Genomic DNA, 15,186 nt, shown 5'->3' on the forward strand with positions numbered 1-15,186 from the left:
GAGCTGTCTAACAGCAACGCTCTTTTAGATGTTAGAGACAAGTCTTTTACAGCTGAAAAAAATAACGGTGAGGTCTGTTTTGTAAATATGTCAATTTTAGTATCTTCACACGCACAGCTTGCTTACATATTATGGTAACTGCTCACTCTTTATTTTTCTCAGGAGCTTAACGTTTTCGCGTTTTATTCATGTCGTTTTGGATCTCTTTAAAGTTGAAACTATATTATGCGTACGAATGTGTGTATATATATGTAGCTAAAATAGAACGTCCATGTCTTCTGTTTAAGTGGTTATAACGGTAAACGTTAATTTGTTTAATTACTACTTGTGGCGCTGATATTTGTCTCTCCACGCCCTGCGATACAGGCCTTTCCCATGATATAACTTAGAGATTTATAAGATCTATGATATGGATTTGATTTGTATTTTTTCTAGAGTTTTCACTGTATCCCGTCTTCGTTTGTGTATGTGATCTAATGTATTTTTTTCTGTAAATATCCGCCCGAATCGCTTTTCAGTTAGTACCTATATCACTTGATGACTTTTTATGTACGTTTTATTTTAATAAATGGTATCTTTTCTAGATAACACTCAAATTATGACATCCAGAAATGCAAAAGACAATATTGTCAACAAGCTGGGACTGAAGCTGGGCAGCTCCAGATCTGACGTGGAGCTCGATAAACTGCGAAAGGAAAATGCTCTTCTGAAAAAGACAATGGATGACATGTCTAAACATAAAGGCAAGATAACTGAGTCAGAAAAAAGCAAACTTCTAGAGGTACGGTATTAAAACTACCATTTTATATTTTCCCCTTGAAACAGGAAAGTAGTTGAAAGGGTTGTGTGAGTGTGGAACGAGATATCTAGCCATGTTGTTGAAGCTGGCACCTTGGTTTCTTTCAGGAATCAGCTGGATGAGGTCTAACTACTAATTATCAAACAGGATTGATGGGCCAGATGGCCTCCTCTCCTTTGTAACTATTCTTATATGTAGAGGCTCAGATTCAGTGTTCATGCAGTGTTGGCAAATACTGTTGTAAAAAAAAAACTGAAATGAATTGAGATTTCATGGGATGATGCTAATGCCATGCAATGTCCCCATGGCTTTCCTTCCCAAAGATTGTAAACTAAGCATCTAGTGAAAAATCATTAAATATTGATTCCTTGTTGTGAATTCAAGGCTCTGTTTTAAAGCATTTCCTGAACACACAATAGAGCTTGGCACAGCATACCTGAAGCTGTGCAGAAGAACAGTTGGTTACTGTGTTATGGTTACTTATAGTTTTACAGATTATGAATGAAGATGGAAAATATTTTCTTACTATATTAAAGATTGTATCCAAAAAAAGAAATATAAGTTAGAATCCAATCAAAGTTTTCTTCAGTTTAAGACTTGACATTTAAAATGAAATGTTTCATTAGTTAATGAGGGCTCAGATAGCAGATTTCCCTCAGTAAAACGCAAGTTATGTTTAGCGCTGGTATCCAAAATCTTGCTATTGAACATTTGATTCATTTTTCTTTCAAAAACCCAGAATATAGTGAAGGAGTTCTTGGGTATTTGTTCAGAAAGTGATCAGGAGTGGTGAACATGAGGGATTCTATTTGTAATTATGAGTGTTTTTTTAATCAATACAAACTTATTTTTTGCAGAAGATTCTTGCACTTGAGACGATAAAGGAGAAGAATGCCCAGCAGCTCCTCGCCAAAGAAAAAGAAATTGTTACCCTGAAGCAGCAGCTTAAATCAGGAGGCAATGAGAATGTGTCTGTGCTGCAGGCCCAGCTAGAAGAAAAGAATAAGGAAGCAGAGAGGAGAGAGAAGCTCTTTCTCTCTCTTGCAGAGGAGACAGAAAACCTGAAGAACAGATTGGTGGTAGTTTCAACAAAGTGCCAAGAACTTGAAAGGAAATATGAGCAAGACCCTGTCTTGCAGGTAAGATCAAAGAGGATAGTATGCTGTAGGTTTTTTTCATGTTCTGAATATTCAGGAAAAGCTGGAAATTTCTCAAGTAATGAAAAATGACCCTAATATACATGGAAAGTATAAATAAGCCTTGTATTTACACAGTGCGTTGGGACAAAAGCCACTTAAAGGTTATAATGTTTCTGATTGAGTTAACCTACACCATTTTAACACCGTTAGGAAGAGGTGAGTATAGTGTAGTTACAGTACAAGTGGTAATGTAATGGCTACATAGGTGTCATGGAAAACCCCCAAAATATCATGGAAGTGTCCTGGATATTGATATTTGAGGGACTGTGAGAACCATATTGTAATTTTATACAATACCATGAAATCTTTTTCTATTTCATTGTATCTTAAGATTAGTGTTATTAAAAATAATTTAGATAGCTTATTGTCCTAAATACATACTGTACTTTTCCACCATGAAGCAGTTTTATTGTACAGGGAACAAAGAACTTCTGATAAATAGTTTTTGCTTGACTTTGGTACCCTAAGCCATCTTCCTGATGGGAGCATTACAAACTGAAGATAGAGTGGGAACAGCTGTGATACTCCTCACCATTCTGAGAACTGAGTTATGGTATAAATCACCAGGCAGGTTCTGCCGTTTTCCAGTTATTTCTCACATTGCCATTCTCACACTCTGATACTTACCTTTCACCCCCAGATGTCCATACCACACTGTCATATTAAATGCAAACATACTCTTAAAAAGGCTGTTATAAGCCATCTCTAGCACATTTTGACTAACATTAAAAGCTTTAAGTTTTTTAATTAAAAAAAACCCTGCCTCTGATTTGCTTTCTTAAAGTATTATCTGTATTCTCAGTGTAACTCAACTTCTGATCATTGTGTGTTCCCAGATGTTAAATGCAACAGAGGCAAAAAATAAATGATAAAATCCAATCCCACCTGACATTTTGAGTTCAGTTGATTTAACGTACAGTATACTGTAATACGTTGCTATGTTAACTTTTTGTAAACGGTAATATTACAGATACGTTTTAAGTGCCCACTAGATGGCACCATCAACATTTTAAGTGCTTCAGCTAACCATGTTCGTAGAAATATTTTTTTCACCAGATGGCGTTGTGGCTTGTCTTACAATTTACTTGCTTCTCTGAATAGAAAGTACAAAAAGCATTTGGTGTTTGAATATAGAAGAGTTCTGAATGCTTTGGTACATCTTTGTAATGCAGGCATTCTGTTCTATGTAAACATTTGCATAAGGACAAATATCAACTTCTGCCCCTTAAAAATACAAACAGATTTTGAACCTTAAACATAATAGTATATAATTACAACTTCCAATACCATTAGTAAATGCATACTTTGATTTGGAATTACTTTATTTGGCAAGTCAGAAAAGTGTATCATTATCAAGAAATCATTTCATGACAAAGAATACCTAAAACATACTTTCCTGTCCTTAAGGATTATGGGTTTAAACGTCTGAAGCTGGAATTCAGCATTACAGAGAAGTGTAACAATATTCTTCAAGCCTTAAGTTTATTGCTTTTGAAGTAGAGAATAGCACAGTATTTTCACTAAGCCAGTACAATTTCATATATTTATGAATGCACATGTAATATAACTGCTGTTCTCTTTTTTGTTAACCTTTGGGGGGTGAGAAAAATCACTTAGATTTAAAAAAGTGGTTGTACAGTTTAGATATACTCTTTGAACGGATGCTTATGTAATTATAGTGAGGTAGTTATAGCATTTCAGTACATTTCAGAACTAGGCTAGCTGCATGTAATCAGTTGACAGACCTTTAAAGTTTCAACATAAAGTAAATATTGAGATCTCCTAGAATGTTAAAGTACAAAAAAGAACAGTCTTTGTGGCCTTGATTATTTTATTCTACTGCCCACTGAAACTTGACGCAGCTCAGCCAAAGATGATCTTCAGAGAAAGATCATCCAAGTGAAGTCGATCCTTGAACAGGAGCAGTGTGGTGCAGTGGTTAGGATTGTGGACTTGTCACCAGAGACACACAGGCAGGAATGTCAAGAAAAAGGGATGTAGGAGAGTAGAGGATCATTTATAAAGGATCATCAGTTAAATAAACAAATGACTATTTACTTTGTCACTTAAAATGGTTACACAGGGGTCATCCCAAATCACAAAGTCCCTGGGTTACACACCAATAGTGATTTAATTTTAAGGGTAGTGTATGTCAAGCTAGGTTTCCAGTAATCAGCAAATAATCATTTGAAAGGCCATTAATCTTTATGCATGTTTTAAACAATATAACAATCCTTTGTTCTAAAATCTCATATTTTAGGACTGGGTCAAGCTCTCTTCCATGTTGTTGATGTTAATTCTCCAGAGCATATGATGATTCGTGCACAGCCTCACAATATTTTGTGAAAATAAAATCTGAACAGTCAGAATGCATTCATGTGTCTAATGCAGCTTTATATCTTTGATAGGAGGCTTTCTATGATATTACCTCTGTTTTGATTACTTGAAAAGAATAATAGCTGCAAAATGCCAATTAACTGGTTATAAATTTGCCTGTTACTAGTTACTGCAGATACGTATGAATAGGTTTTAGTTAGAATGAAGTCAGATATAAACCCTTCAATGGGCTGTTTAGCATTGTGATTTCACACACTGTTTTGTAATTTGTAGAAATCAAAATCCGACGGACAGGTTGCCGCCGGTGAAATTGCTGTGCTACAAGAACACCTAAAGGATGTGAGTATTGTGCTGTACTACTAATAATAAAGTTTAAAGGCAGAAAAGTAAAAAAAGAATTAAAACAATGAAAACAGCATCAAAGTTAGGAGATAAAACTCACACAAAGAAACAGATGGTTTCATAATGTAATGTGAAGGCGTTGAGGGAAGGTGACTCCCTGATATCCTTGGGGGCGGGTAGAGCTTTGGGGCCTAGCAAGAGAAGGCCCTGTGACCGAAAGCATCTAGATGACAGGCGACCAGAGTCGGACAAATGAAGCCTGTGAGGTGAGGAGTAGGAAGATAAGTCAGAAAGGTACTGAGGTCCCAAGCCATGTAGAGTATTATAGTTGAGCATGAGGATTTTGAGGTCAACACAAAGCCTGGTTGGGAAGCCAGTGCAAGGACTCCATGACGGGAGTAATATGATCACTTGCTCTAGACCTGGTTCAGAGTGGATTTACAGTGGTGTGAAAAAGTGTTTGCCCCCTTCCTGATTTCTTATTTTTTTGCATGTTTGTCACACTGAAATGTTTCAGATCATCAAACAAATTGGAATATTAGACAAAGATAACACAAGTAAACACAAAATGCAGTTTTTAAATTAAGGTTTTTATTATTAAGGGAAAAAAAAATCCAAACCTACATAGCCCTGTGTGAAAAAGTGATTGCCCCCCCTGTTAAAACATAAATCAACTGTGGTTTATCACATCTTTGGAAAGCTGAGTTCAATTTCTCTAGCCACACCCAGGCCTGATTACTGCCACACCTGTTCTCAATCAAGAAATCACTTAAATAGGACCTGCCTGACAAAGTGAAGTAGACCAAAAGATCCTCAAAAGCTAGACATCATGCTGCGATGCAAACAAATTCAGGAACAAATGAGAAACAGAGTAATTGAGATTTATCAGTCTGGAAAAGGTTATAAAGCCATTTCTAAAGCTTTGGGACTCCAGCGAACCACAGTGAGGGCCATTATCCACAAATGGCGAAAACATGGAACAGTGGTGAACCTTCCCAGGAGTGGCCGGCCGACCAAAATTACCCCAAGAGCGCAGCGACGACTCATCCAAGAGGTCACAAAAAAACCCACAACAACATCCAAAGAACTGCAGGCTTCACTTGCCTCAGTTAAGGTCAGTGTTCATTACTCCACCATAAGAAAGAGACTGGGCAAAAATGGCCTGCAGGGCAGAGTTCCAAGACGAAAACCACTGCTGAGCAAAAAGAACATAAAGGCTCGTCTCAGTTTTGCCAGAAAACATCTTGATGATCCCCAAGACTTTTGGGAAAATACTCTGTGGACTGACGAGACAAAAGTTGAACTTTTTGGAAGGTGTGTGTCCCATTACATCTGGCGTAAAAGTAACACAGCATTTCAGAAAAGGAACATCATACCAACAGTAAAATATGGTGGTGGTAGTGTGATGGTCTGGGGCTGTTTTGCTGCTTCAGGACCTGGAAGACTTGCTGTGGTAAATGGAACCATGAGTTCTGCTGTCTACCAAAAAATCCTGAAGGAGAATGTCCGGCCATCTGTTCGTGACCTCAAGCTGAAGCGCACTTGGGTTCTGCAGCAGGACAATGATCCAAAACACACCAGCAAGTCCACCTCTGAATGGCTTAAGAAAAACAAAATGAAGACTTTGGAGTGGCCTAGTCAAAGTCCTGACCTGAATCCGATTGAGATGTTGTGGCATGACCTTAAAAAAGTGGTTAAGGCTCGAAAACCCTCCAATGTGGCTGAATTACAACAATTCTGCAAAGATGAGTGGGCCAAAATTCCTCCACAGCGCTGTAAAAGACTCATTGCCAATTATCGCAAACGCTTGATTGCAGTTGTTGCTGCTGAGGGTGGCCCAACCAATTATTAGGTTTAGGGGGCAATCACTTTTTCACACAGGGCTATGTAGGTTTGGATTTTTTTTTCCCTTAATAATAAAAACCTTCATTTAAAAACTGCATTTTATGTTTACTTGTGTTATCTTTGTCTAATATTTCAATTTGTTTGATGATCTGAAACATTTCAGTGTGACAAACATGCAAAAAAATAGGAAATCAGGAAGGGGGCAAACACTTTTTCACACCACTGTAGATACCCCAGCGAGTAGGGCATTGCAGTAATCAATTCTAGAGAAGATAAATGTGTTGACCTGCTTTTCAGCGACAGTCAGAGACAGCAGCCTGGCAATATTTCTGAGGTTTCTAAAGGACTACTTTAATCGCATATACGCTGTTTTTTTCTGTTATCTGGCCATTATGTATGATGGAAAATAGCTGAAATCTTACTAAGATATGAAAAAAACTGTCAATGTTTGCCAATAATTGTTCCTTTTTCCTAGAGAGCTGTCATGACATATATTTGAAGTGCTGTGTATTTCTATATAATCTGTGACATTGTTGTTTCACAACCTTTGCCGAAAGGCTCTTGAGAAGAACCAGCAGTGGCTGGTTTACGACCAGCAGCGAGAGGCCTACGTGAAGGGAATGCTGGCACGCATCTTTGAGCTTGAAGAGCAATTAAAAAAAGCCAACCAAGCGCTCCAGGAGCAACACAAAGCAGGCAATTCAGAAGGTAAAAAAAGTGGGCAGAGATTATCAACATCTGGACAGCGTTAGCTTTTGGCTGTTCTTTCAGTTAAGACTAAGCCTTAAGTATGTCTTTAAAGCTGAAAAATTGTCAGAGTTTCAGATCTTTCTAAAAACATTTCATAGTGTTCAAAAATGTCATTAGGACACCTACCAAACATTTTTTCACACATTCACTGTTTTCCAATAATGCACAAATTTTTTCCAAATACATCAAAGTACAAAGTACTTCAAACATGTTTATAGCAAGCTTATACTGTTTTTCAACCAGAGCTCTACATGCATTTGTGAAGGCAATTCAAAATAAATGTGTATTTTTTTTACTTTTTCTTTTTAATAGAAACAAAATCTGTCACCCAGCAAGAGTACTATGACAAGCTTTTACTGACAGCCAAAAGAGACCTGGAGGCACAGAAGGAGACCATAAGCCAACTAAAGGACGAACTGTCTGTGGCAAAAAAGAAGTATGAGGGCAAGTCTCAAGAAGTGAAACATCTGAATCAGCAGCTCCAGTCGGGACGCCTCAACGCCAGGCAATGTGTAGAAGAGGAGAAGCAGCGCTCAGGAGACAAAGTGGAGCGATTGAAAGCTGAACTGCAGAGTGTGAAAGAAAGGCTTGAAGAAGAAAGGAAGAGGTCGTCTGAGCTGTCGGCACAGGTACAGAAAGGAAAGAGCCTAAAGCATCACATTCAGTACATTGGCTCACAGGTCCAGTGTGTACAGGTGTTGAAAGACTGCGAGAATATTTTCAACAGTAAGGAGGTCCCTTCATTATGAGAGTTCACAAATAGCCCAACTAATTATGTTAAGGCTCTTGTTTCAGCATGTGCTCCGAACCAGTTTGGGTGTGATCAATGCCATTGCTAACTAATGGGGATTCCCAAACTGGTGGCAGACAATAGCTTGCATACAGCTAGGGTTTGTTGGGTTTGCATTATAAGAGATAAGATCACTTTATTAGCCATATACAATTTCTTGCATTAGGAATTTGTCTTTTCGCATACCCCAGTTTGCTCTCCATGAGACACACAGACAGGGAGTGAAGCTTGGGGTCAGAGCGCAGGGTCAGCCATTTATACGGCACCCCTGGAGCAGCTGGGGTTAAGGGCCCAGACATTTGAGTTGAGTTGATTCAAACAATTGATTCTAAATTGCAGTTTATTCTAAATTTAAAAGGTATAACATCAAAATCAGAACATACCTCACAAAACATTCATCAGTATGAAATTTACAGTACAATATGTTCTTAATCTATTTAACTAGAGCACAATAGTACCGTGGTAATACCACCTTTTATAAAGTAATGTTCTGTACAAACCTTTCCCTTACTTAATATTAAATTTACCAACCTAATCCTAATCAATCTGGATAGATTGATTCTGATTAAAATGTTTTGTGTCCATTTGCTTGTGGTAAAAGCAGTATTACCACCTTCTAGCCTGAGCTGCTCAGGTCTCCAAGCAAGGCCTCCATGGAAAGACATGTTGCTACTGTAAGTGATGATTTTGGTGTGGACCAGTAGGTAAAAGTCTTCCCTCTGGACCAGACCGTCCAAGCCAGTGCACTAGTATGGTGACTGGGGACATTGTGCTGTAGTATTCTTCAGATGAAACATTAAACTATTAAACTGAGGTCCTGATTATGTGGCCATTAATGATCCCATGACACTGTAAGAACTGTAGGGTTTTTAACAAGTATGCAAGCAAAATTCCACTTCATGCTTCCACAATATGACCTATCTTAATGTCTCCCTCCCTTTATTTGACTGTTGAAGCAGCTACCCTCCAAAATGTATGTATAGAAAGCTACTGGCACATAATGTCTGCATTGCATAACTTAGGTGATTACAGATCATATGAGAGAACCCACCTTTAAAAAGGGTTTTGAGATTAAAAGTTCCCTGTCATTTCAGTTATTTAAACGGATGGTTAATGATCGATAGATTTTAACATGTTATTGCTGATACCATATGAAAATATGCTATACATGTCCAATAGGGTGCTGGGTGATAGTGATATGTGGAATTGAAGACTGTAGTATGTAGACAAGTATAACAGAATGATACTGGTTAGCTGGATTAGATTTTGTTTTAAATTAAGGTATCTTTTAGGTGGTGTAGATTTTACATGCTCCTTTAAATTTTTAGCATGTTATTGCTAATCAGTTTAATGAATGTATGTTTTTTGCAGGTTAATCTGCTTCAGAAATCCTTATTAAAACAACAAGAGGAGCAAAAGAGAATTGCAGTGTTGGAGCATCAGGTACTAGTAGAGGAAAATAATCGGAGTATTTCAGTAATTCAAGAGAAACGTATCTGTTCTAGGTTATGTTTTTGGTACGCTGTAAGATGGCAGCATGCCTAATCTATATATTTTCCACTCTTTAAAAACCTTTAAATACAGTGCTATTAAAAATATGCTCCAGTTTCTTGTTCTTTGTTTGCTTTCAATACTTTTGCTCTAAACACAAATATTTTTTTGCCAATGTGTATTCTGTTTTGGATTTATTGTTAGATCCAGATGTCTGCAAAAGACTTTGAAAATGAAAAACTTGATCGCCAGAGTTTACAGCAACAGCTGAATAAAGTGTTGAAGGAACTACGCAAAGCAAGGGACCAAATAACAAGACTGGAGACAACGGTAAGCAATACGAGGAACTCCAGGAGTTCTGACTCTGTGCTACTGGATTCTGGGGTTAGTATTACAATCCCTTACAGATCGGTCTAACAGAAAAAGGTCTTGATTATATGCATAATGTCTCACAACATGTGATGTTGTAGAAGTATGATTGGTTAACATAATGAAAATTTTCAAATGTGATCTAAAGATGTTATAGTTGTAAAATTGCATATAATTTAAAGTTTAGTTTTCAAGCTAATTTCATAAAGGCTGTTTTATTGATATCTAATATTTTTTCATTGTTTTGTTAATTTCATGCTTCATGTCATTGTGTGTTTCAGAATAAATTGCACGAGTGTCATATTTCTGAGCCTAGTCCTTACAACAAGCATGAGTTTGAGGAGAGAGCACCCTTACAGGATCCGATCTTCAGTCATTCATCCCCTGTGAGACCCTCCACTCTTTTGGATGAAAGTTTTCTTGAGTGCCCAAGGTGCAGAGCCCAGTATCCTACTAGCCAGCACCGGGAGTTACTTGCACATATTGATTACTGTTCAAATTAATCTGTTTCAGTGTAAAAAGTGTTTAACTTGAATTGTTTGTAGGAAGGTATTTTTATACATTGCTTTCAAAGCAGAAAACTACTGTACTCTATTTGCACTGCAGATTAACATATAAAGGAATATTGACGATCTTTATTTTTTTCCATTTTGTGTATTTTTAAACTCTTGATTTAAAGATTTCTGAAAATATTTTAAGTCCTTAAGATAAGTTGCCTCAGGTTCAGCATAGAATTTTTCATGATCCTTAAATTTAACTTATTTTATGTCAGTAAAGTAATTAACAGAAATCATATACTGTGTGTTATTACATTTTCAGCTCTTTAAGTAGTAAAGTTTTATATATCATGGTCGATTAGCCAGTTTACAGCCAAAGGAACATTTACTGTACATTCTTCGTATGTTGTGCTTCTCCTTAGAGTCATTCTAAAGCACTCCTGTTTAAGTAAGTCTTGTAATAAGGTGCATTTCTAGCTGACAAAATAGTCCTGTACTTTGTAGCTCAAATTAGACTTGCGTAAGTAATTCCTTGTATTATACTATTTTAAGTGGTGGATTACAGTAGTTAGTTAGGGGTAGAGGGGTTAAGGATAACAGTTCAGACAAGGCTCTTAAGAATGTGACTACTAGAGTATAACTGCCAGGTAACTGCATTAGAAAAAGCTTTTAATATGGTTTAGACAAACCTTACATCAGCTCTGACATAAAATTAAAATATGACATTTTCTTCCATAAAATCTAGGATAACTTAAAATGTTAATGCTTGGGTGGTTTTTGGAAAGTGAAGCCATTTTTAAAATTATGAATATTTTTGAACCACCTCTTTATTTTGGTAAATCTCATGTTTGCCCAAGGAGCCCTGTTGTCTTTATAATTAGTTTAAAAAATGGGGGAAAAGTAATGGATACATACTCTACCTTTTGTTACCAAGTGTTTGTAATAAAAGAATGTAAAACTATTGTCTCGGAATCTTCCCTTTTTTAATTGTAAATTTGTTTCATAATGTTTTTGAGAAATGCCTTCATGAACAGCTGTATGTGTTTTTTATACTACATGTAATAATAGTGGTAAGCTATGCAGTAAAGCAAGAAATGGAACCAGTTGCGATTTCTTCCTACAAACTTTATGAATGTCTATTACTGTAAATATTTATCCGAGTCTCATTTTGCTAGGATAATTTGAATCCCATGGTGACGCGGTGCCCTCACATTTCAGCTATGTAGACAGAGCAAACAAGTGGCAGTTAAGAGATAGTGGTTTACTGTGGAGTTTGGTTTTTAAACAATGATTAAAGAAACTAGCAATATTTACTTTCTGACCTGTTGCCATACAATGGTAAATGCCTTTAAAAACATACATTGCTGAGAACAAACAACACTGGTGACTATTTTATTAAGGTGCCAGATTCACTGCCCTGTGAACAACTTGGTTTGTACTGTTGGTATGAAGCTAGCCATGATTGGAACACAACTTTAAAATTACTGGTTCTTGTGAGCTGGAGAAATTTGTTTAAATTCAACTGAGCATTATGAATGTTTAGTTATTTTTGTTATTAGATTTAAGGAAATGGACAATGGCAGGAAGAAAACCTTCTGAGAAGTTTGTGGATTCTACAGTAAAATTTTGTCTCGGGTGGGGTTTAGGCACCTAAGTCTGAATATAGATATCCTCGCATTCAGGACTGGAGCTAACCATCTGTGAGATCAATGTGTTTTGCAGATGAGATTGAACCGCAGTGTAGAAAATAAAAGCTAAAAACCAAAAGGGCTGTTCTTAACATTTTAAATGGTTTTAAAACAAGTATTTATCAAGACTATGTACAGTATGTTGCAAGTCCCACCTTGCTCCCTGTGCTTCAGGAATCGATTCAGAGTTGCTGTGACTGTTAGTAGGAATATGCAGTTTTCTGATTAGGGTTGTATGGATGGATATGTGCGTGGTTTTCAGTATTTCATGTCGTAGGTCTGTTGATCTTCCTGTTCTGCTCTCTGCTATTCATATTTGTGAATTCTAAAGTATAGGGAATACAGTAGCTATGATATGAGACAAATCTAAAACTAGGGGCATTGTGGAGATTTTCAGTAGTTTCAGTATGATATACTGTAAAAGTGTTTATAAAAATAAAATTTAAATTAATGACCGTGCAACATTGGAATTGTTTCAAGTAATTCAATTTTCTATATTGCTTTCATTCCCATTTTAATATCCTACAGCTGTTTAAATAAATAGCAAAATCTTAAGATGTTCTCTGTTTTTCACAAACTGTTTTTCAGTTTCTGAACTCTTCAAAAAGTTCTTCAGAGAGCCCTAAATGCCCTGAATTTTGCAAACTGACAAATACTATGGATTGACTAATCTAACCTTATTGAGAAGGAATCTAGAAGAGAAGGTTATCTTTAATGATTTAAAATTTACAGAGCGCACTTTTATAAGCTTAATCCTCATGAATCCTAATTCAAAAGGATTAAGATAACTATTGAACTATTTGCTGCGATCGGCATTATCAGTGGTTTCCGAGTGCTTCGTATTTCACAGCACTAATGATAGGTTCTAATCTCTTATTGTGCAGGGAATGGACACATATCGTCTTGTGAACCAACAGCTGGAGTAAATATGCCTTTCAAATACAGGAGTGCAAAAGAAAGAAAATGTACTTTTAAGCAGGAGTGGGAAGGCTTTAGGGGCTGATGACTTAGGGGGTGCTTTAAATTGGAAATGTGATTTGAGAACATCCACTAGAAGGACTGAGGAGGAGACTGAGAAGTAACTAGAAATGAATTTCTGCTCCCCTGATTATCTGTTACACCTGCACAATGTGTCCTATTTTTCTTTTTTTTCCTGATTTCAAGTATTCCGGCAAGGTTTTTGTCAAAGTCGTTGAGACAGCAGTGCTTCTTGTGCTGCTGGGAGCATCCCTTGTTGGAAATATTACCGCCATCGTGCTGGTTTCCAGGCAGAAGCAGCCCTGGAATAAGAACTTTTTTGTGCTAAACCTGTTTGTCGCGGACCTCTTGTTTGTCAGTATGATTCCATTCATCATCGTTGTGCGCTGGACTGAGTCCTGGACCCTCGGCGCCTCTGCCTGCCGCCTGCTGCTGTACGTCATGTGCATCAGTGGCTGTGTCACCATAGCCACTCTGGCCACCATAAGCCTTGAGAGAATGTGTGCTATTCGGAAGCTCCAGGTGAAACCGGCCTTTAACCTGAAGCTTGTTTCTTGCGCTGTGGGCTGTGTTTGGATGTTTTCCATCCTTACTTCACTGCCACTGTGTTTGTTTTTTCAAGTAATGCCTGTCACGTCTCATGGCAAGGTAAGACAAGATTGAAGCACATTTAGGATGCAGTTCAGCACAACACGCAGTGTATAATGGATCCTTTTTTGAAAAAGACTTTGAAGTACCATTAAATTAGCTGCATCCTCAGATTTGGTGTGGAATTGTCTATATTCCTCATAATCACCAAGAGGGCTCTGGACTACAAGCAGGCAAGATATAGGTCATTCATAGCTGGATATATTCCTCCTGTGATTTGCATTGAAGGATTGCAAGCTAAAAATGGTTTCTGTATCCTGCTAGCATCCTTTTCATATACCATACCTCCAAATAAAGTTTAACCAGATGTTTGCTTGTTTTATATTGTGAAGTGGTGTTATTACATATGTATTTATGATTGAAGACAGTGCAGATTTGTACCCTGATGTGGCCCAGTGTGGTAGGAGAGATTACGTGGGAAATTGCCTTTGCTGTACTGGATTTCTTCATCCCTGGTTTAATCATTGTGATCAGCTATGGCAAACTTTTGCAGGTACAGTAATTTTGCTGCATTAAAGTTCCCTTTCTTAGCTTTTTCATTATTGGAATCAATTCTAAAGGACATAGTAAATTTGTCATTTTAATATTTTGTGTGTAGTGTTACACATTGTTTGTAAATTGATTAGTTGAATTAGACTTTTGACTAAAAGATCATTAAAGGGAAAGTTGAACTGAACTGGCACCATCCCACTTTCATTCTTTTATGTTTATCAGATCTATGTGCTTAGTAGATTTGATCTAAATGTTTCATCTCTCAGCATTCCTCAGAGGACTTGAATATGTATGAGCCCCATTTTGGTCATACCCACTGATGCTTTTGTGCCTCTCTTCACAGATTACTAAGTCTTCCCAGAGAAGGCTGAAAAATGGGAGATGGAGCTCTAGAGCAGATGGACAACAATTTCCAGTATCCAGACAGGATTTGAAACTCCTCCGCACTCTGCTCTTGCTCGTGGGGTCTTTCTGCCTGATGTGGAGCCCCATCTTCATCACCAGCTTTCTGATTCTCATCAGGAACTTTCGGGGTGACCTCTTTATACCCTCATCCATGTTCTTCTGGATGGTCACGTTCACCTTTGCCAACTCGGCCCTGAACCCCATCTTGTACGGTGTCAGCCAGTTCAGGAGCAGCCGGGCTCACGGGCTGTGCTGCTTCACCCGGGTAGCACCCGTGATGAAAGCTCATGCCAACCCCCACCGTGTGGCTCAAATCCTGACCGTCAATCCAAATGGCTGAAATAAGCCATCTGAACCCACTGGGTAGATGCAGCTCAGATCATGTTGCACTGAGACAGGCAGTTGTGTACCTACTGTATATGATCTGTTTCTCCTTTCCTCATTCAGAACTGTCACTCTGCCTGTGGTGAAAGAGAGGCTGAAGGTGAAACTCGTTGGCCAATTTTGCTAAAACCGACTGAGAGTTTCAACATATAGTCCCATCTGAAGAAGTACG

At 37.7% G+C, this 15,186-nt stretch overlaps 2 protein-coding genes across 3 annotated transcripts; both read left to right on the forward strand.

Annotated features, from left to right (window-relative positions):
• Nucleotides 1-589: 589 nt before the first annotated feature.
• On the forward strand, nt 590-11,378 carry cep55l (centrosomal protein 55 like). Of its 2 annotated transcripts, none has more exons than XM_088916798.1 (8): nt 590-781; nt 1,657-1,938; nt 4,609-4,674; nt 7,080-7,230; nt 7,585-7,901; nt 9,434-9,505; nt 9,758-9,883; nt 10,204-11,378. In XM_088916798.1, the coding sequence occupies exons 1-8, from the start codon at nt 599-601 to the stop codon at nt 10,423-10,425; spliced, it is 1,419 nt and encodes a 472-aa protein (XP_088772924.1). In that variant the 5' UTR covers nt 590-598; the 3' UTR covers nt 10,426-11,378. The 2 variants fall into 2 exon arrangements, with proteins under 2 accessions (XP_088772924.1, XP_088772925.1); XM_088916799.1 differs by having other exon boundaries at nt 598-781; nt 1,660-1,938.
• Nucleotides 11,379-13,195: 1,817 nt separating this feature from the next.
• LOC148834669 (free fatty acid receptor 4-like) lies at nt 13,196-14,970 on the forward strand. Its single transcript, XM_088915771.1, is given in 4 exon segments — nt 13,196-13,261; nt 13,263-13,733; nt 14,098-14,226; nt 14,569-14,970. Coding segments are annotated over 4 exon segments (1,068 nt in total).
• The last annotated feature ends 216 nt before the right edge of the window (nt 14,971-15,186 follow it).

This window comes from Atractosteus spatula, chromosome 5 (assembly GCF_055471065.1).
Source record: "Atractosteus spatula isolate fAtrSpa1 chromosome 5, fAtrSpa1.hap1, whole genome shotgun sequence".
Classification (NCBI taxonomy): Eukaryota; Metazoa; Chordata; class Actinopteri; order Semionotiformes; family Lepisosteidae; genus Atractosteus; species Atractosteus spatula.

Bases quoted from the DNA above. Each gene is read 5' to 3' on its own strand.
- cep55l (XM_088916798.1), top strand. From the start codon at position 599: ATGACATCCAGAAATGCAAAAGACAATATTGTCAACAAGCTGGGACTG. The intron at 1,939-4,608 runs GTAAGATCAAAG...TGTAATTTGTAG, and splicing joins AGCAAGACCCTGTCTTGCAG to AAATCAAAATCCGACGGACA. The intron at 4,675-7,079 runs GTGAGTATTGTG...CTTTGCCGAAAG, and splicing joins TACAAGAACACCTAAAGGAT to GCTCTTGAGAAGAACCAGCA.